Source organism: Talpa europaea (assembly GCF_964194135.1).
Source record: "Talpa europaea genome assembly, chromosome: 1".
Classification (NCBI taxonomy): domain Eukaryota; kingdom Metazoa; phylum Chordata; class Mammalia; order Eulipotyphla; family Talpidae; genus Talpa; species Talpa europaea.
The window spans coordinates 49,336,065-49,358,255 of record NC_140073.1 but is presented as its reverse complement, the minus strand read 5'-3'; the positions used below and the strand labels follow the sequence as shown (position 1 = coordinate 49,358,255).

The 22,191-nt window shown below is 38.8% G+C and overlaps 2 protein-coding genes across 4 annotated transcripts in view; one reads left to right on the top strand and one right to left on the bottom strand.

Annotated features, from left to right (window-relative positions):
* The window catches only part of INTS4 (integrator complex subunit 4), a gene marked incomplete at both ends in the record, with an annotated part of 112,956 nt that overhangs the window by 67,965 nt on the left and 22,800 nt on the right, over positions 1-22,191 (top strand). For all 3 annotated transcript variants that reach the window (XM_084228916.1, XM_084228917.1, XM_084228915.1), the window contains 6 exons: positions 536-678; positions 6,402-6,517; positions 10,760-10,893; positions 12,244-12,401; positions 19,731-19,824; positions 21,551-21,631. In XM_084228916.1, coding sequence (XP_084085042.1) covers positions 536-678; positions 6,402-6,517; positions 10,760-10,893; positions 12,244-12,401; positions 19,731-19,824; positions 21,551-21,631 — 726 coding nt within the window. The remainder of the gene's footprint in view (positions 1-535; positions 679-6,401; positions 6,518-10,759; positions 10,894-12,243; positions 12,402-19,730; positions 19,825-21,550; positions 21,632-22,191) is intronic.
* On the bottom strand, positions 16,592-16,881 carry LOC311177662 (small ribosomal subunit protein eS27-like; the record flags this gene model as incomplete). Its single annotated transcript, XM_084243867.1, has 1 exon — positions 16,592-16,881. The coding sequence occupies one exon, from the start codon at positions 16,879-16,881 to the stop codon at positions 16,630-16,632; it is 252 nt and encodes an 83-aa protein (XP_084099993.1). The 3' UTR covers positions 16,592-16,629.

Genomic DNA, 22,191 nt, shown 5'->3' with positions numbered 1-22,191 from the left:
GGTAAATAAACTGGTACATCTATACAATGAAACACAAGTTTATTCGGTAATAAAAAGAATGAACTGAATCTCCTAACAACGTGGATGAATCTCAGATGCATTCTGCTAAGTGAAAATAGTGACTGAAGAAGCAGCATTTTCTGAGTCCATTTATATGACATTTTGGAAAAGAGAAACTATATTGCCAGAGGCTGGGAGTGAGGAGCAGACTATAAAGGGACACTCGGGAAGTGTTTGGGTGATAGAAGTGTTTTATATCTTTTGATTGTGATGGTGGTTACATAACGATATGCATTTGTTAAACTCAAAAGATAATACACAAAGGATGAATTTTACAGAATATAAATTATCTGTCAGTAAACCTAACTTAGAAAAATGCTTTGGAGATCCGATCTCCTACTAAAGCACTTCCTGCTTCCAAAATGGAGGGACTCTTTACCCTGTATTCCTCTTGGAACTTATCCACTCCCATAATAGCTAATCAGCAGTGACTGCTATTGTCATTACCTTTTTATTTCTTTTTTTTTTTTTTAAGGATTCATCCAGAGATATAAGAGAGGCTCTTCACGAACTCTTATGCTGTACTAATGTTTCAACCAAAGAAGGGATTCATCTTGCACTGGTGGAGCTGCTAAAAAATTTAAACAAGTACCCTACTGATAGAGACTCCATATGGAAGTAAGGAATTTTTTGTTCATTTGCTCACTGAGTCCAATAATACGGTAAATGTACAGTGTTGACATTATTTAGTGGATTTATCATAGATTGAAGAAACAGCCCTCAGTTTGTCTTCTCTTTAGAAACCTGACTCAACCAAACTCTCAGGAGTCTGATTTTTAAATTGAGTATCACATTTTTGGTTATTCCTTTATTTATTCATACACCTAGCAAATATTATATGCCTATTGTTTACTCACTATGTGCCAAGCCCTGTGTTAAGTGTTAGATACAGAGAAGAGTCCATTTTCTCCTACATAGTGCTACTCACTCCACTGTCTGTTTAGCCTCTTATACTGGATCATAACCATCGCTGTAGAGATTTGAAGTAGGTCTGCCACTTGGTCTCCAGATGGAAATTCACAACCATTTCCCTTCCTCATTTCCTCCTTTAACTTTACTGACTGGGCTAAGACTGTTAACACTGTATTTCATGACTCACCGATTGCATACATTTAAAATGTGCTCCACAGACTTAAATGAGCTTGTGTGATGAGATCACTCCAACATAGTTTATTGATTTTCAGAAAAATTTGTTAGTTACTAAAAATAGAAAAACTGTGGGTTAATTATGTACTAAGGAGATATTTTAAAAACTGAAAGTGGAGTCTGGTCTTCTCCTCTCCCCACCATGCCATGTGCTTGTCTACTGATATCTGTATACTCTGAAAAGGGGAGTCATCTGGCAAAAATGTCAGTTTGCCTGCTGTGTTCAAGGCTCCCATTTGACCCTGTGTTGTCAACCTTGTACGTAGTAACTTGCGCAAAAATAACAGACAGCGCAATCTGTCAGTGAGCTAGAAAGTCATCAAACTAACACTGAGTTAGAATACTGGCAGAGCTGCATCTCGAATTCCCAGAGTGGAACACAGCATTCTGGCCAGGGTACTTTTGGAAATATGTGTATATGTATCTTGGGGATTGCATTCATGTACCAACCAAAACCTGGCAACATTGGTACCACAGAGTGAACACAACACAGAAGTGATATGCCATCTGCTCTGCTCTGGCTGCCTCAGCTTTTATAGTGCTGGCCATGTCTAAAGGTTAAGGAAGTTACTGAACTCCCATTGGTGGTTAAAGATAAAGTTGAAGGTACTGGAAAACAAGGACGCTCTTTTGCTTCTTAGCAAACTTCAGGCATTGGGGCTTCCCTGGTTGCCTAGGGGTTAAGTCTCAGTGCTATCACCACTATAGCTGGAGTTTGATCCCTGGCCAGGGAGCTAATCCACATGGTGCAGCAGACCTGTCTCACCCACAGCTCCCCTGGGAAGTGCATTTCAGTAAATCCCCCTATTTTGCTCCCCACTCTGTCTCTGGTGAATCCTCTCATTCCCTGTACCTCTGGCCTATACCCCTGTGGCTTAGTTCTTGGCTTAGTTCTTCTAAGCCAAAAAAAAAAAGAAAAAAGTGTCCTCAAAAGCTAATATGAAAAAAAAACACACAACCAAATTAGAGCCCGGAATGATTTTCAAAAGGTCTGTGCTTCTCAGTGGATGAGAGCTGGCCAGGGCAAAATGAGAAACTGTCATCATATGCATCTCAGGGGACCTTGTGTCATCTATTATGAGGACAATGGTATCGGGCCTACAACAACATCCCTGGAATTACTTTGCTTAATGTAAGCAAACTGAATATTCTGAAACTTGCTCCCGGTAGCATGTGGGGTGTTTCTGCATTTGGACTGAAAGTGTTTTCTGAAAATTACATGATCTGTATGGCATTTGATGGAAAACTACCTCCTTCAAAATGCTCAGTACAGTTCTTAGCAGAATTTTGAAAAGTCCAGCGATCCAAAGAGCCTTCTGAGCACCACACAAGAAGATTCATTGCAGAGTCCTGAAGAAGCAGCCACTGAAGGACCTGAGAATCTTGTTGACAGTATGTCTATATGCACAGACCATGTGCCAGAATACCATTCTTCATCATGCTTAGAATCACAAACTCCGGGTGAATGATTATAGCAGCAGCACTAGAAGCCAAATCAGATGAGACTGGGGTTCCAGACAAGGAACCTGTGGTGGGGACAAAAGAAGGAAGGTTATTGGTGTGAGGAAACCACAATAGCCTTTGGTGTGAAAAAACGCTGCAACTACCAGGGAACCAGCAGCTGAAAAGAAGCCCTAAGAAAAGATAAACCACCAAGAAGCAGCTTGCTGCGTAATCTTGAATTTGTTTATTCTATAAAGGGCAGATCATTTTGGATAGCCAATTTGAATAAAGACCTGATGAAAGAGGCAAAAAAAATAAATAGAAATAAAACCCCAAAATATCAGGGAGTCTCACTGTAAATAACATTTTTGATACCTAGGTTTCTAAAGTTTTGCCGTTTGTTTGTTCAGTCAGTTCACCTCAAAATCAGTGTTCATTTGTTGCTTGTCTTCAGGGAGCACCCAGTCATTTGGGGTGTGGGTTGTAGTGGGGATAAACACCTGTCTCAGTAGTGGTAGTTCTCTGAGATGTAGAAGAATGATTTGTTCTGCTCCATGAAAGGATTGTTAGGGAGTGTTTTGCAAAGATTGCTTTAGCCTTAAAATAAGATTTGTGGCTCTTTGGTTCACCCAGCATATTATATAAGACAGTGTTTATTGGGTGGCTGTGGAGTACTTTCAGTGCTCCAAAAGATTTTGAAGTCATCATTCTAATTACCTCATGATTTTTTCCATCCCCCATGAATGGTAGATTTATTTAGAAATATCAAATAGAAAGTGCTAAAAGAATGAAGGAGTCACAGTGGTAACTTTTGAAAGTGTTGCTAAACATAGATGTATAAATGAAAGCTCTGAAGGAGGAGGTAGTTGGTTCTGTTTGTTTAACAGATGCTGATTGAGTACTTGTTACAACCCAGTTACTGTTAGGTGCTTGGAGATTTAAAAATGCATTCATCTTAGAGACCTAGACCTCAAATAGTAGGAAGGAAAAAAAGGAGGGTGTTTTCAGCTGTAGAGGTAGCTAAGCTAGTAAATAATATTCCAAGTCAGAGTTGAAGTCTAGCTTTAGGAGGCCCAGAGGGATACAGGACCCAGTTAATAGCATTAGTGTACCCCACCTGAGACCCAAATAGACTGAGAGATAAAGTAACACCTGCAAGCCAAACCTCAGCCTTTACAATGGTCTCTGAGGCACAGTGAGTTCAAGGGCAGAGAGAGGTCAGGAAATGAGTGAATTAAGTTCTCTCCACATGGAAAATAAACAGGACTGGGGAAAACTGTACTTTCCTAATAAGCTCAAGTATATCAGTGTGATCCTTTTTATGTCCCATGTATTTGTGAATTTGTTCATAGCATTTTTTTCCCTCTTTTTTGCCATTCTACGTATTCTCCAGTCCCTGTTGAACTTGCATCTCGTTTGTGAAACTTTCTCTGATCATAGTGCTCACTTCAACAGGTAGAAAGTAGATATCACCCATTTGATAGTTAATTATCTTCAAATATTAGTCATCTTAACCAACCTGAATTATAAATTCAGCGAGAACAGAAATTAAGGTTTATATTTATTTTTAATTCAGCAAACCTTCTTAACCATAACTTAGCAAATAAAAAATAATAAAAATGCATGATTACCAGCTCTTGTATATTTCTTTATAACCCATAATGGGCCTTGTGTAGTCATAATAATTAACTAATAACAATTAATAATAGTTAACTAAGAAGTAACTGAGTTCTTACTATTTGACAGACACCTCACTAAGTACTTTTCATTCATTATTTCATTTAATCTTTATAGCAACTATATGAGGTAATGGTTTTTTGTTTTTTTTGTTTTTTTTTTTTTTAAGAACATGTCCACATGCTCTTTAGGACACGCCTTTTTTTTTTTTTTTTTTTTTGAAAGATTCATTTATTTATTTATAGAAGCACTGGGTACAGTCAGAAGCGCAGGAGGATGAGAGAATTCACCAGAGCCAGAGCGGGGAGTAGAACAGGCAGACTGACGGAATACACTGCTGAGGGGAGCAGCGGGCTGCAGCAGGAGAGGCCTGCGCCATGTGGGACCCTTGCCGATGGCCAGGGATTGAACTGGCGCTTCAGAGGCTGTGGGCAGCTTCACAGCCCAGCGCTCAACCGCTGCGCCACCAGGGGAGGCCCATGAGGTAATGGTTTTAAATCCTGTTTTGTAGATGAGAAGCTTATCTGCCCAGTGCCACACAGTTTTCTGTATTCAGAACAGGGGGTCTCAGATTTCAAAACTTCACCCAGGCTATCAGAATGCTTTTGCCTACAAATAACAGAAAATCTGATTAAAAGTGGTTTAAGCAAGGTCCTTGTCGTCGTGTCCCCACCCCACCCCCGCTCCTTTTTTTTTTTGGCCTCACAGGAAATAGAAAGTTGGTTTCAGGTTTGGTCCAACAGTTAAGTTTAATAGGGTGAGGATTCTGGTGAATTTCTCCGCAGTTCTCTTGGTTTTGTCTTCACACTTGCAGGATGGTTTCCTCCTAAGACAGTATCTTAAGACACAAAGAAAAGGGCATTACCTCTGCTGCATTTATCTTTTTTTTGGTTAAAAAAAAATTCCTACCATGAGATACCATCTTACACCAGTGAGAATGGCACATATTAAAAAAACTAGCAACAACAAATGTTGGCGAGGTTGTGGAGAAAAAGGAACTCTCCTGCCCTGTTGGTGGGAGTGCAAACTGTCCAACCACTATGGAGAGCTGTGTGGAGATTTCTTGACCTACTAAACATAGAGCTTCCATATGATCCAGCAATTCCACTCCTAGATATTTACCCAAAAGACACAGAAACATCAATTCCAAAGAGCACCTGCACCCCTATGATTATAGCAGCACTATTTACAATAGCTAAGCTTTGGAAACAACCCAAATGCCCAAAAATAGATGACTGGATCAAGAAGATGTGGTACATATACACCATGGAATATTACTCAGCATTCAAAAAAGATAAGCACATGCAATTTGCAGCAACATGGATGGAGCTGGAAGGGATCATGCTCAGCGAAATAAGCCAGAAAGAAAAAGAAAAATACCAGATGGTCTCACTCATAGCAGGAATCTAGAAAATTTAAATAAGGGACCAGGAAAACTATAAGAAAGTAAAAATCAAAATCAACAAACAACTATGAACCAGAGACACTCTATGGGGGGGTGGGGGTTGGGGAGGGGAGGGATTGGGGTCAAAATAAGGGGGGTCACAATTGTATGGGGAATATAAAAATTAAAAAAAATTTATATAAAAATATTAATAAAGTTGAAAATTAAAAAAAAAAATTTCTGAGAGGCATCTGAGTGGACTTCCTTCATGGACCGGCACAGGGATACTTGCTTACCTGCAAAGCAGTCACTGGAAAAAAGGTTGAGATTGCCATGATGGCTTTACACCAATTGTGGCTCAGCCCTTTGGATTAGACCTACCTTCTCTGATCACTCTGCTGCTTGCCTGATATCTGAGTAAAACAAGGTTCTCTTGGCAAAGAAAATGGGGAAATGACTCTTGGTTAAATGATCAGTAATGTATGCCACGAGCCAGCTCTTTTATCTTCGTAATAACCAATTTTACATGAATTAGCTGAGTTCCAGGATAATTACATGACTTCTCTGAAGTCATATAATCAGCAAAAGTTTAGAATATCCTATTTTGAATCAGGTTTTTCAATTCCAATTTCCTGTACTTTTAAAATATTTATTAACTTACTGAAGCGAGTTCTCATTTTGTGTGTTTCAGATGTTTGAAGTTTCTGGGAAGTCGGCATCCAACTCTGGTGCTTCCCCTGGTTCCAGAGCTCCTGAGCACTCATCCATTTTTTGACACAGCTGAACCAGACATGGATGATCCAGCCTGTATCTTTTGTGCTTAAGATAGACGCTGTTGACAGAATGGGATTTTGGCATCTCTTCACTGTAGCTTTGTCTGAGAGTTTTGTTTCATTTTTATTTTTTCATTTATTTTAAGTAAGAGTATATCCTAAGGGGGCCTGATGGTTATTACTCTCAGCTTTCATTCTTGTTTTCACAATAATTCAACTTTGCCACTTAATACTGCCAATTTTTTATTTTTACCATTTACTGAATACCTACTATATTCCCACATACTCTTTAAGAATGCTTTATATATTTTATCACTGTTCTTCCACACAACCCTGTAAGGAAGCATTGTTTCTGGCTTACAGATGAGAAGACTGAAGCTCAGAGGTTAAATAACTCCAAGGCAACAACTCCAGAAATCAGAGCCAGACATTTCTGGTTTTAAAGTCTGTGCACATTCACCTATGTCTTACTCTGTGCTTCATTTGATCTGCAGTCTGAAGGATATGGACTGAGTTAGGCCGCATAATTCTGGTTCTGATACGAGTCTGGTGGGTTTGTGTTAGTCATGTTCAGCATACCATGCTGCTGGATTCCTTTTTGGTAATGGGGATTCATTTACAATGGTGCACCCACATTTTCCTACAATTCTTTTTATCTCCATGGCAGATCCTTGGAGATTTCAGGAATCAGCCAAAATAGCTGGCTGTTGTAAAAGAACCATTTTTCAATCTTAATTGTGTTTGTTTACTCTTTTTGGGGGGGGATTCTTCCCCCTCCCCCACCAGTCCTTCTATCCTCTTGTTTCTTTCTCCCTCCCCCTCATAACCTCAGTGCCCTCATAACATTTATTAATGTCTGCTAGTTTTTATAAGTATTGTACTTTGTCAAATTATTCCTTATGTGAATGTCCAGTATTTGTTTTTATTATTTTGACTTGCTTTATTATACAGATTTCCCTCCGATTCTCTCCATTTTGCTGTAAATGGCTGCATTTCATCTTTCTTATGGCTGAATATTCCATATTCCATAGAGTGGATATGCCACATTTTCTTGATCCAGTTGTCAGTTGATGGGCATTCAGACTGCTTCCAAGTCTTAGCTATTGTAAACAGTGTTACAGTAAACATTGTATGACATGTAGTTTTTCTGTGTTCATAGTTTCACATTCTTTGGATAGATGCCCAAGAGAGGGATTGCTGGATTGTACTGTATATTGATTTTTTTCAGTTTTTTAAGGTGAAGCCAAATTGATAAGACCTGATTCTCCCTACCACTTTGGGCTCCAACTGTTCTATTTTGGGATCTTCAGACACAAACCAGTAATCATCGCTCTGCTCCAATACGCCTACAGTTCTCCAGTAGTGCACCCTCTGTCCTGAATGCCAATTCTGTGCACCCCCTTCTCCAATGCAGTACTGGGTCTCCAAAGTCCCCAATGTGGTTTTATGCCCTAGAGTCAACAACTGTAGAGGCACTCTGTGCAGCAGCTGCCTGTCCCTCCTCTATCTCAAGTGTCTACTTCCCTGGTATTGCTGTAAACACAGCTCAGTTAAAGATTTTCCTATCCAGGCCTCCCTGGTGGCACAGGGGTTAAAGTCTCTCGCTATCAAGCTATCACCAGCCACTGCAGCACGAGTTCGATCTCCAGCCAGGGATCTAACAAACATGGCTCAGTAGACCTCTCCTGTCTCACATGCTGCTCCCCTCAGGAGTGTATTTCAGTAGACCCCCCCCTGTTCTGCTCCCCACTCTGTCTCTGGTGAATCTTCTCACCCTCCACACCTCTGGTCTGTACCCCAGCTCTCGTATGCATACACAAATAAATCTTTAAAAAAAAAAAAAAAAAGATTTTCCTATCCCTTTCTGCCAGAGCACTGCTCTTGGTCTGTACTATAGTTCTTTTGTCTTTCAGGAATGGTTGACTTCGTTCTTCTACAGTTTAGTTGTGGATGTATGGAAGAACCTGGCATCTTCACTCTTGCCAGACTGTTTACTTTCTCTGTCAATTTCAGTGCATTTGGTGAATTTTGTGAAGATCTACTTCATGATGTGCTAACTAATGCCTGAATTTATGTTTACCCTTTAGAAAAGTGTACCCCCGACCTAACATCTATGGCTGTTTGAAATTTAGTTCATCAGAGAGTTTATTACAAATCTCACTTGGCATATTGAAAGGTTCTGAATCTGAAGACCGTTTCATATTAAAAATAAAAACAACCAACACATTAAAACATTTTTGAAGCTATTATGGTAAATACTTTTCTGGGTCATTGGAGGATTGCGTTATTTAGGAATTATGTTTGGCTGTGAGTAACAGAGATTGCCCCCTTTAGCAAATTATGATGCTGCTCTAGCAGCTGAACATTCTTGGTGAACAGGTTCATTTTGTATTTTTGTTCTATTTCAGTTAAGATTGTTGCTAAAATTCTAATCATTAAGACTAGGTTCTAGGCAGGAAATTAGAGGATCTTTGGTATAAAATAGTAATCATTAGTAAAGTGAAAGGGAAGAATGGATATTGGGTAAACACTCATAGCAGGCTTTGCCATAGGGACACACACAGAAGGTATCTTTTATTATTATCTTTTATTGTAAATTTCTGACTTCCCCTCTGTTAGAAGATAAATATACATAGAAAGAAAAGCTAAAGAACTGGAAAAAAGAACCTATATTCAAAACCTAAACTCCTATTAGCCAAATTGTTAGTATTTTGGTGTATTTCTGCTCCCTTTTAAGAATTTTTGGTGTTGGGATTTTACTGTAATTTCATTTTTTTTTTTTTAAAGATTTATTTATTTATTTATACAAGCACTGGGTACAGTGAGAAGCGCAGGAGGGTGAGAGAATTCACCAGAGCCACAGCGGGGAGCAGAGCAGGCAGAAGGACCAAAGTACACTGCTGAGGGGAGCAGCGGGCGGCAGGAGAGGTCTGCGCGCCATGTGGGACCCTCCTCCGGTGGCCGGGGAGCAGCCGGGGATCGAACTGGCGCTGCAGAGGCTGCGGGCAGCTTCGCAACCCAGCGCTCAACCGCTGCACCACCGGGGAGGCCCTACTGTAATTTCATTTTTTTTAATGTAGTTTGTTTCATCAACAAATATTTGATAATAGCTGCTATCATACCCTCTAATATTTTAGAGTCTGCTCTTTTCTGACAAATGCTAATAGAGTACTGTAAGTACAGCTTTTCCAATTGTCTCAGCTCTGTGTGCCTCCTCCACGTCTTCTTGCTCTTCATGCTTCTTCTTTCTCCACGTCCTCCCCAGCTTCATCTCCCTGCTTAGCTCCACCCTTCCTCAGGTGGGTCAGGGAACCTGGAGCCTCCCTTTTCCATGGGGACCGTCCTGTTAGAGTAATTCCTTTTAAATATATTTTCTTATTGAGGTAATGTTACGGAGCAGCCCCGATATAAAAATAGGTTGCCTGGCCATGGGTCCTCACCCGCGCTTAAAAGGGACTTATTTATACTCCACTACGGGCACACACAAAAAGGTTAATAAAAGGTTTATTTACAAGGGAAAGTGAAATGAGGAAATGTACAACTCAGGAGAAGATAGGGAAATAAAGTCTTTAATGCATCCTACCCAATCCGCGGACCTGGAAACCCAAAGGCACTATGAGAGCTGGCCAAGCCCTGCGAGCTGGCGGAGAGCCAAAGAGGGACCAAACCTGGCTGCTTAACCCCACCCTCAGGTTCCAGCAACCTTCCCTTTGGTGGTGATGGGATTTGTCTCTCCCAATGTCTTTTGGCTTTGGTCTGGAGTGGGGGTGGAGTCCACAAAGCCTGTATGGAATTAACTTTAGGACATCCTTTTCCCCCTAACAATTACATTCGTTACTATATGTGGTTCAGAGGCATGGGATCACACCTATGCGAAGTACATCGAACACAAATTGTAGAATCATTCTCTGGCTTTAGACTTTAAGTTGCTTCTGATTATTTACTGATATAAATAATTGTAGTGTTCTGGAACCAAACCTACACTCAGAGGTGTGCCTCTGCCTACTTTAGTAGGAAGTAATAAAGAGAACAAATTCTCTTTGTTGGTATTCTCAGTTGTACTAGGCATTATCTTTAAAAATCTTTGGCATTTGAAGGGGTAATTTTGGTAATCTGAAGTGGGGTAATACAGCTTTTTTTTGAATTTGCATTTCTTTTATTTTTAGAAAATTGTAGTCACTTAATGGAGAACTTGAGAGTGGGAAGTAGGGGCACCAGATTCTGGCCAAAACTCACTTTTAAATCTCCAAGTTCACTTAACTCATTCGTCTATCAGACATTGCAGTTTTGGTTCTTATTTTCAATGCTGCCAAAGCCTGTCCAACCATGCCAGCGTTGTTCTCGGATCATACCTTCAGGCACTACGCTTACCTCCGAGACAGCCTCTCTCATCTTGTTCCTGCCTTGAGGGTATGTTGAAAATATCTTTTGTCTTTGCTTTTGGGTTTTTTAAAAAAAATTTTGGTTCTTTGTGGTTGTTAAACTGCAGAAGCATACTTTGTATTCTCTGAAAACATATGCATTCATTCTCTTTCCCTCTTGGGATTTCTCCTATTGTTTTGTAATTTTGCTTCTGTATCCTTTACCTTTTAGGAAGATTCACTAAAAAGAAAAATAAGATTCATTGATTATGTTATGTTAGGCAAGAACAAGGAATCTAGAATAATGGATTTTAGACTAAAGTAGAGTATGTGGTATTTTAACAACGTCATGATTCTCAAGTTTATTTTTAATAATAAGCCATTATTTTTAAAAAGTAGTGATATAGAAAGAAAATTATTTAAAAATGAACTATGATGATAATAACATTTATTGAGTGCTAACTATGTGTAAAGCACTTTTCTCAGCTCTTAATTTGTATTAACACATTCCTGCATAGTAACTCTAAATTATTTTATTTAGAATGATATATACACACACACACAAATTATGGCTAGAAAACTTAACCCATATAGAAGATACAAAATTAAAAGCAAAATCTTCTTTTCTGTCCTCCCCCATTGCTTTCTTAAAATGTAATCACTTTCAACCTAAGAACAAGAATTATAATTATCATCATATAAAATATTTTTAAAGCATGCTATTTAAATTTGTTTGGGAAGGAGTATTCACTCATATGAAGTAAAAAATCAAAGTTTAGGGGCCTCCCTGGTGGCACAAGGGGTTAAGTCTCAGCACGATGAAGCTTTTGGCAGCCACTGCAGCATGATGAGTTAAATCCCTGGCCAGGGAGCTACCACATGGAGCAGCAGACCTCTCTTGACTAGCCCACTGCTCCCCTCAGCAGTGTATTTCAGTCAGTCCACCTGTTCTGTTCCCCACTCTGTGGTGAATTCTCTCATCCCCCAACTCCGCACCTCTGGCCTACACCCCAGTTATTGGATGCATAAATAAAATAAATCTTTGGGGGGGAAAAAAAAATTAAAGTTTAAAAATGAATGTGAAAACAGTTTTATTCTTAGTCTTATTTCTACTATTAGCCCATTTGTTTAATTTAACAATAGAAAATAATATACCATTATCTTTTCTTTTTCTCCTAGCAGCTTGTGGTTGTATTGGGTGTTTATTCTCAATCATATTCCCTTTTTCTCCCCCTTCCCCTCTCAGTGACATTGGGGTAGGAGACAAAGTTTATTTACATCATCACCTGACCTTTTTTCTCTTTTCTTGGTCTGGCTCACATTTTTTTTCTGGTTTTTGCTGTTTCCAAAACTCGGGTCACAAAATTTGATGGCAACGCCATCTGCTGTGTTTGCTCAGTTACCAGGTAGAAAGCTAGCGTCATCAGCCGTTGCCCCCAACATCGCCCCTCAAGAGGATCCTTCCCATCAGTTCCTGCAGCAGAGCCTTGAAAGGGTGTACAGTCTTCAGCATCTGGACCCTCAGGGGACTCAGGAACTGCTGGAATTCACCATTAGGTGAGGTGATGATCTCTTTCCTTTGAAGTTAACATTGTTGCTGTACTCTGCTTGCTCTGTGGATTTTGGGTGTTGGTCGACTAGTTTTTGGGACACCTGGTTTTATGATCAAAATTTTAATATTTGTCTTAGGTTATGGTTTCAGCTTATTACAAAGAAAAGCTCTTTGTGTTCATTGCCAGATTAATGATTAGTACAAAACTAGAAAGTTACAAAAAGCTGTTTTTATTTTTCTTTCCTTGTATTTTAGTTAGAATAAGTCACGGAAAATGCAGAGTAACCATGGCTTAAACAGAAGGAAAGATTAATTGTCTCTTGCGGGCAGGACAGAACCAAGAAGATTATCAGGGGCTTAGGCTCATTCTTTCTTATTTCTCTATCTTCTGCATCAAGAGGCCTCTGCCTAAAGATGGAAACTCTTTAACTATCTCTGCTGTATTCTAGCCTGTAGGAGAAAGGAAACAGCAGGAGATCATTTCTACACCCTTGTAAAGATACTTACCAAAAGTTATGTATTTTAATTTAATTTATATCCCATTGACTAGAACTGATATCACATGGCTCTATCCAGCTGCAGGGAACTAGGAGATGTAGGTAATCTTTATTCTGGGTGCTCAGTGCTTAGCTAACATTTGATGACTCTACTACTCTGGAAGAAAGAGAGAATGTTAACTAGCAAACCACCCTGTCAGGTTTTATTGAGATGACCTGCATGATAATAAAAGAATTGAAGTCTGTTTGTCTTTAGCAAAAGCATTATCTTTTGTAAAAAAGCATTATCTTATTTCATAAATAAGGTTTAACTGAAACAGCTTCATTCACTCATTTAACTTTTATCTATGATTGTTTTAGTGACTCAGTGAGACAGTGGAATAGGTGCCACTGAGATCCTTTGTGCTGCAAAGCTTAAAATATTTGCTAACTTGACCCTTTAGCAGAAATAATTTGCTGACCCTGAAGTGATGCCTCAAGTACATTTTCTTTTCTGCTCCCTTCCCAAAGTGCTTTGTTTTGGAGTCCAGTATCTGAAATTGTTGGCACTTTGCCAGGAAAATAAGACACTTCCTGACTTGGCTGTCCTTAAATAAACATCTAGGTTTTGTCCTTGACGGTTTGATCTTGTTGACACTAAAACAAATAGAAAATGCACAAAAGCAAACCATTTGAAAGTTGGTTTAATTGACACTAAAACAAATAGAAAATGCACAAAAGCAAACCAATTGGTCACCAGTGACAATGCTGGCTACTAGTAGGTGCTCAGTAACACTGTTGGTTTGAGTCGCCTTCATGATCTTTGTTTTATAAGGTGACAGTCCTCTGGGCTTTGGTGGATCAGACCACTGTGGTCAGTCCTGGGCATCATGATTCTAACTTAAGTGACTTCTGAGGAGTGTGGCCAGGATGGTGAAAGATCTGGAAAGGAAAACAGATGGCGCATAGTTATTGATGGCTACTATGTTTTACAAACATTACTGTAGTTAGAGGCTGTTAACCTGTTACAGGTGGAAATTTGGGGCAGTAAAAACTTGCTAGGAGGTAGCAAAATTGGAATCATAATCTAGCTTTGTCTGACTCTAAGACTGATGCTGTGTTATATGTAGCAGTGAAGGGGTTCTTGAGTCCAAGTGGGCATTAGATCGTATGACCCCTAAGGTTTTCAGAACTTATGTTTTCCATAGTTGTTGAAAGTGAAATGTTAGTGTTTCATACAGAAGATACTCTGATTAGGGCTGGGACCATTTACCTGTTTTTACTAGTATAAAACAAACTTCTTCGTCATACGCATTACCTTTAGTTGAGTCTGTGCAACCATTTAACCAAATTCTTGCCTGTACAGTTTGCTGTGGTTCAGTGAGGGTTCTAGGACATGATTTTTTGTTTCTGGAACTTGATATAACTACTTTGTCTTTGTCCCTGTACCATGAGTGGAGCTCAGTAAATATTTGTGTAACACACTAGTTATGATGGCTTAACCAGGAATGGACACATTTAAGATTTTTATAGATGGCATTTTCTTCTGATCATACCTCACTTCCAGGCATAGCAATCTAATTTTTTTTTTTTGGTAAGACTCTTATCCTTGATCATAGCAAGTGCTTCTGTCTATCAGGTGCCTGTTATATACTACATACTCAGTCTTCTTAGTGTATGTTCTCTCACTGAATTTGAAAACCTATGGAAATCACTCCATAATTACCATGAGTGAGATAACAAGCCTGGAGAGGAATCTGGGTTTGACTCATTTGTTACATGTTTTTTGAGTATCCATCAGATGCCCAGCATTGTGATTGACAATAGCACATAAGATAATCTGCTGTGAGGGATCTTACAGCCTAGTTTGGAAGTACTTAGGTAAACAAGAAATGCAAGGATATGCTTTCCACACTCCAGTGTAGTAAGTACTGGGTTTTCTAGGAGAGTAGAAGGAAGCATCTAACCTTTCCTGGATTGGCCTATGCATTGACCTCAGGTGGTAAAGGAAGAGGAAAATCAAGGACTATGAACAGCAAAGTCCTAGACTAGAACATTAGCTTTTCTAGTCTTCCCATTTGGTCCCTTGCTTTTTCTGCTTAACAGTTTCTATGATGTAAAATATGTAATATAAATAACATTTTGAAACCAAAGGACTTGATTCAGGTTTTAGTTTTATCGCTTCCTAAGTCCATAATCTTGGACCTCAACTTCCTCATCTGTAAATTGAGGATATTGTGTAATGCAGAGGACTGCTTAAAGATTATTAAAATATGTGGAGAGCATTTTGAGAATACTTATTTATATAAAATTATTGGGCATTTATTTTTTTAAGATATAAATCCATTTGTTACTTATTTGACACAATGGATATACTGCTGAATTTAAGTAAATTCAACCCAAACTTTAGAAATATAATTATGTTAATTCATTGGTGGTAGGAGGATATCATCTTTTAAGGAACACTGTAGCCAGTTGTGTACCCTTTTGAATAATAAACTAATTTCATAGTTAGTATTTTCTATGTTGATATATTAAAGTGCTGTTACTGGGAATATACATTATCGTTACAAAAAAACACATCACATTAAAGTGTTCCATAATAGAGAGCTGTTCTTTCCAAGTTAAACAGCTCATTTGAATTTATAATGGGGCTTCATTTATTTGGAATTGATAAAAAAATTTTTTCCTTATGGGAATGTTTTTGCACACCAATTTTAAAGAACATGGAACTTTCTCATTAAATTATTCAAATCTTCCATTTACTGTGCAACTTTTACTGTATCTAAGGAATCATATTTGTTTTGTAGTCTGTAGTCCAGTAACTTCAGAGGTGGAAATAAAATGTAATTTTTAATCATCTTGAGTGCAAGGTTGATGATAGTTTTTGAAAAGCAGTCAGGACTTTGTACTCATCTAGCATTCTTTAGTCATTCTACCAAACCACTAAGCGATATTAAATATATATTCGATGTTTAGAGATTGTAAAAGGTTGAAATTGTTTAGTCATAAGCAATGTTTAATTTATGTACATGAGTCTTTTTGACTGCCTTTCAATGAGTTTTAAAATTACCTAATTCAGCCTGTTGTGTAAACTTAAAAAATGGTCACAATATATACAAACTTGTTTTCTTAGGCTATTTTTAAAATGTTACTTCATGTGCACTAAGGAATGCCAAAATGTATATTCCTGCCAAGGGTTTCTGCCAGAGGACATATGTAGAAATGTGATTAATTGTATCTGGTTTTGAATCAGCATTGGTCTCATCTGTATTTGATGTAGTTCGTAAACATATGAAAGGAGTTTAATAGCAATAAATTAATTAAATGCAATAAAAAAATTTAAAAAATTCTTGAGAGTAAGACAGACCTGAGTTCAAGGCCCATTTTTGCCAATGGGACCATGGGCAGACTACTTCAACTCTGATCTTAGTTTCATTCTCAGTGAAACAGTATTAATTGCAATTCACATTGTACAGACTGAATGATTAAACTCAAGTAAGGAAACACGTAGCACAGTACAGTGTACATAGAAGTGCATTTGGTACCTTTCTTATCTCATTGAAGAGTCCATGGCCTTTCGGATGCCTAAGAGGAGGCTTCCTAGTGATTGTGAACATAAAGAGATACAGAGAGGAAACCCTGGAACATTGAGCATTTTGCCCAGGACTAGCAGTTTCCATCTTTTTTTTTTTTTTTTTTTATCCAAAACTTGTTTATTAGGATGGTTTTTCATTCATCTTGATTCAGGGTGCTTTTAGTGCTGCTTCCGTCTGAAGGAGCATCCTTCTGTAAGCCTTGCTTTTCCTCCTGTAGGCTGGCAGAGGACAGTGGAGCAGCCAACACACAATACTACCGTTTGTGCATGGCTAAAGACGGTGGTGATTTTATAGCATCCTGGGCATTTCACATCCATGAAATAGGAATTGGGGCTCTGCACCAGGTGCTTCTTCTTGTGTTTCCTCTTCTCTTCTGGAGAGGGATGAAGGAGATCCTTTGCAAGAGGCATGTTCTCGTGGGGAGGTCGTCACCGCCGGAAAAGGCCAGTTTCCATCTTTATTTGTGTAGTAGTTTGGATTTCCCATGGCTAATTGGCTGTCATCTTGTTCTATGCAATTCAAAACATTGAGTAACTTAATATCTGGAGACAGTCTGCTAATGTATAGTCAGTCAGCTGGTCAGTGCTCTCTATAATTATAACAGAAGGCAGGATCTTGGAGAGGAAATACTTCAGCAATAAAATTAGTCAGGGCTGTTCTTTACAAGACAGACATCAGAGATAGGAAAGGGAGACCAGCTGGCCCCCAAAATAGCACTTCACAGGTGTGTTTAAACAGTACAGGGGTTTATCTTTAATTGTGCAGGATTCCCACATACAAGCAGATTCTCCAGGACTAGCTCAAACCATTAAATCTCACAAGAAATGATGCAAAAGTCATAGACCCCAAAGTCTTCAATCACTTTGGTAAAAATTCACTCTGTGCCCTTTCCCAGGCTTCTCTCTTGAGGTATCAAGGTCCCTGGGTGGCAACATTAGCTAGCAGAAAGTCACATGAGATTAGAGGGAGGGACTTAGCTTGATGGACAGTTTTGTTCTGGCTATATGACACCTGTTCTGTTACGCCAGCCCTAAAACAGTTAATTTCCCTAATGACTCAAATCTTTAGGTCTCCTACAGCTATCATTTCTATGTGAAATTTTGTTGCAACCATTAAAAAACAGGGTACCTTTCTATGAATGCTTTCCAATTGTTAGGAATCCCCTCTGCCACACATACACACACTCTCCTCCCAAAAAAAAGAAAGGAAAAACAATAATTTTTGTGCATATATAGCTTTTCTCTGGAAGAACTCAAAAGAAATTGGCAATGGTGATTGCCTCTGGGAAGGGTATACTGATTAGCAGGGCACAGGTATAGGAAGATGGATTAATTTAGTTGTATATCCTTTAATATGTTTTAAATTCTACACTTTATCAATGTAATATTAGAGTTAGGTATGAATTACCTATTCAAAAAGTAAAACATTTTAAATCATCATTAATCCCCACCCCCAACATAACTTTTACTTTTCTGTGCCACTTTCTATTTTCTTATCCATGAGCAGATATGTTTTATATGGTTGCAGTCACTTTATCTATTCCTCTATCCAGTTAGGATGCTTTTATTTGCAAGTATCAGGAAACCTTACCTCAGACTAGCTCACAATGGCTGTTTATTCATAGGAACAGAAATAAGAGGCATTTCTAAGTATGGTATGGTCAGGTACCTCATATTAAGAACCCTATTTCTCTCTGGGTTTTCTTTATTCTCAGTATTTGCTTTATTCCAAGGCCTCTCCTCTTTTAAAGTTCCATTATGGCTGCCAGTAGTAATCAGGGCTATAAGCGTTCTTGTTTAATCTAGTGAGAAATAGATTATGTGTGTGAGAGTGTGTGAATGAGAGAGAGACAGATCAAGAGAGAGAGAAAGAGACAGACAGATCACCACACCATCAGAATTGCCCCAAGCTTGGAATATAAGTCCTTCCATGAGGATTGATAAGGCCGAAAGTTCACATAACCAGTGCTTAGTCCAGTCAGATTCTAGCTGTTACTGGGTTGGTGGCGCCTTCCCTTGAACAGATTCAGGGTTTACTTTAGTTAGAAAGGAAGAAGTAGAGAATGTCGAACTGCATAAGAGCCAGCAGTCCACCAGGATACCTTAAAAATACTTTTTTTTTTAAACAATTTAGTTATTTATTTATACAAGCACTGGGTACAGCCAGAAGCACGGGAGGGTGAGAGAATTCACCAGGGCCAGAGCGGGGAACAGAACAGGCAGACTGATGAAGTACACTGCTGAGGGGAGCAGCGGGCGGCAGGAGAGGTCTGTGCGCCATGTGGGACCCTCGCTGATGGCTGGGGATCGAACTGGCACTGCAGAGGCTGCGGGCAGCTTCGCAGCCCAGCGCTCAACCGCTGCGCCACCAGGGGAGGCCCTTAAAAATACTTTTTTTCTGATTATACAGAAAGTACTTGTCCATTGTATAAACACTTGGAAAATAAAGCATAGCTGGGAGAGGGCACCAAAAAGCACCCTAATGACACTATCCCAAAAACTATGTTGCTGTGTTTTTACATAGTTGAGATCTTACATCTTACCACTATTTTACGTCCTGGTTTTATACTTTTACACTGATTAGGTATACAAGAATTATAAGTTCTTTTACCATTGAATATTTAAGTAATAGATTTTACTGAATAGTCCACACAAAAATGAATTTCATGAGGCATAAAATATTTCATTTCTGTTGACTTTTTTTTTTTTATAGAGGCATGTTTTTTTTTTATTTATTTATTTACTTTATTTGTTTGTTTTGTTTATACATGCACTGGGTACAGTCAGAAGCGCGGGAGGGTGAGAGAATTCACCAGAGCCAGAGTGGGGAGCAGAGCAGGCAGAAGGACTGAAGTACACTGCTGAGGGGAGCAGCCGGTGGCAGGAGAGGTCTGCGCACGCAGAGGCCGCGGGCAGCTTCGCAACCCAGCGCTCAACCGCTGCGCCACCGGGGAGGCCTTCTGTTGACTATTTCTTAGAATTACTTCTCAGCATTAAAACTAAGGATCAAAGTATTTGTCCATATGTGTGACTTATTTATAACATAATACGGTATTACTTTTCAAAGAATTGTATCAGCTTAAACTGCTATCAAATTGTGAGTGAACCAATTTCATTATAACCACACCAGCATTGGGTGCTGTCATTTAAATTTTTATGACCTTTTTCCTCGTTGTAAAATGATAAAATGTTTTGACATGATCTTTATATTGGTGTCATTATTTTTATCCTATGTTTGACTTGTGGCTTATTCACTACAGGGATCTACAAAGACTTGGAGAACTTCAATCTGAATTAGCAGGAGTAGCTGACTTCTCTGCTACTTATCTTCAGTGTCAACTTCTTCTCATCAAGGTTGGTTTGGATCTGTTATATTCATGATTATGTTCTGTAATCTTAAGCATGTATTTTAACAGACCCAGCAGCGTTTGAGGCCGTAAATGGAAAAATTTATGGCCTTAGACAGCTACTTAGCAATGGAAAAATTTTGTACTCTGTGGTGTAATTCATTTGCCTCTAATTAAAGAATGCTTAACTCATCTAGGAACTTGAATTTTTTTTAATTGGGGGAATTCTTTCATAATTGTGTAATTAGAATAACTAAGTATTTTAATTTTTATATACTGTTTTCTTAAAATGCTAATGCTAATTTTAGTTTGTCAAAGTCAAATGATTCAAAGGTTGATCTCATTGCTCTTAAAAGGGTCAACCTCCTCATAATTCATACTGGGTAGTCAGATTAGCAGTTTATATACTTACGAAATTGGTACCCCTAAAATTGTTCTACTTTGCTGAGTTGAAAACCAGTTAAACTTTCAGCTTCTGCAGCAGAGTTTTGTTATAAATTTAGGCTCAGGATTTAGGAAAATCCTTACTTTTGGTAAGTCTTATCTTGGCTTTAGTGCCAACCGTTGTTAATCTTCAAAAGTAGTTTTTGACAAAAATTAGAATGAATGGAGGGGTCAGAAATTATTTCTCATTTTAAGATGCAAGAGCATAGGGCTGTGCCACTATGTTGTATACACATGAAAGGTGGGTGTGTTCACTGAAGAGAGCTGAGAGGAAAACAGCTCTTCTTGGGCTAGAGAGTCAAATATTTATAGTTGAGATATAGAATATTTCCGTTATCCCAAAAAGTTCCTTCATGTCTCTTTGCAAAGTTGTATGGTTTTTCTAAGCTTTTTTGAAATAGGGCTGATGATAGCTCTATCCTTTCAGTACAGGTAAGGGTCGGTAACAATTTTTGTGAAACCCCTTGACCTGGTGTCTGGAAACAGCAAATGAGTGCCAATGTTGGTCTCCTTCTTTCTTCCTTAGCTTACTGTCTTCTCCATAGGAAGACCTTTAAAAGGAATCCACTTTTCTACAGTAGCAAAAGAAGGGTGAGGAAAAGAAAAGAGATTATTTCTAGAAAGAGGTGCAGTGTAAGGGACCCAGACTTAGAATCTGAGGAAGGCATGTGTTTGATAACAAGGGAAGAACAGCTTCCTAGGTTGCGTATTCACCCCTTGAGCACCAGGGACTCCCTGAAGCAGAAGTTTAGATGAAAGATGGGGGCTATGAGAGATGGAAAGTAAAATCTGTGGCTCTTTGGGATAGTGAATATAGAGAGACTGAGAGATGGAGCTGTCTAGGAAAACTCCTTGATTTCTAGTTTGGGTATTTTGGTAAAGTGATGAGTTATTTAATGGATAGGAGCATGAGGCAAAAAATATAAAGAGCCACTGTTAAGGAAAAAAGGGTCTAGATGGCTTAAGGTGGTATCCAGTGTCTCTGGGAAAAAGGAGAACCAAAAACTTCAAAAGCTGGCTTACCTAGACATTCTGGCAAAGCCTGCATGACTCCTGCACTCTGCTTGCAAGCTGTAATCTGGGGCTTACAACCTTTGAATCAGGAATTGGATTTGAATGAACAGGAGTTCATTTAACTCAAACCATTAGTTTCTTCCTTATCCACAATAGGCAGGGCTTATTTGGCATAAAAGAGGAAATCCAATCATAGTAGATTTTCAGAACAAAACAGGTGATATGCTAGTCTTTGTGACTCCTGTGTTCTGTCCTTTCCTGATGTGTCTCTGTAGGCCTTGCAGGAAAAACTCTGGAATGTAGCCGCCCCTTTGTATTTGAAACAGAGTGATTTGGCTTCAGCAGCAGCAAAACAGGTAAGCTTATTGAGACCTTCTCCTCAGATACATCTCTGTGTAGAAATTGTTTCATCCAGGTCAGAGCCAGAGGCCTTCATATTACTCCATGCCTCTGCTGTGTCATCCCTAATTTTAACTTGTGACAGAAATTAGTGATATGAAAAGCAACATAATTAGGGGATATGGCATTGGTTTTGGAGTTAGGGGACCTGGTCCCTAGTCCCAGCTTTGCTTATAATTTGCTAGGTGATACCTTGTAGCTTACTTAGCCTCCCTGAATTTTTTCCTCTTCTGTAAAAATATAGCAGTTAAAATTTTTTTTAGCGCATTTTATCTTTTTTAAAAAAAAAAAACACTTTTTGGAAAAAAGTGCTATTTGTTTTGCAAAATTTCCCATATCATTGTTTTTTTTTTTTTCAAATTGTATCCATGAGTTTTCCATTTTCTCTATTTCCTGTACATTTTTAGATAGATCAATTAAAATTTTTTTCTCTGTCATTTTTTTTTTCCCTTCACCAAATCACCCATGCCCATACCTCATGTGCATCCCTCCGTCACCCCCTCCACCCTTTTCCCCC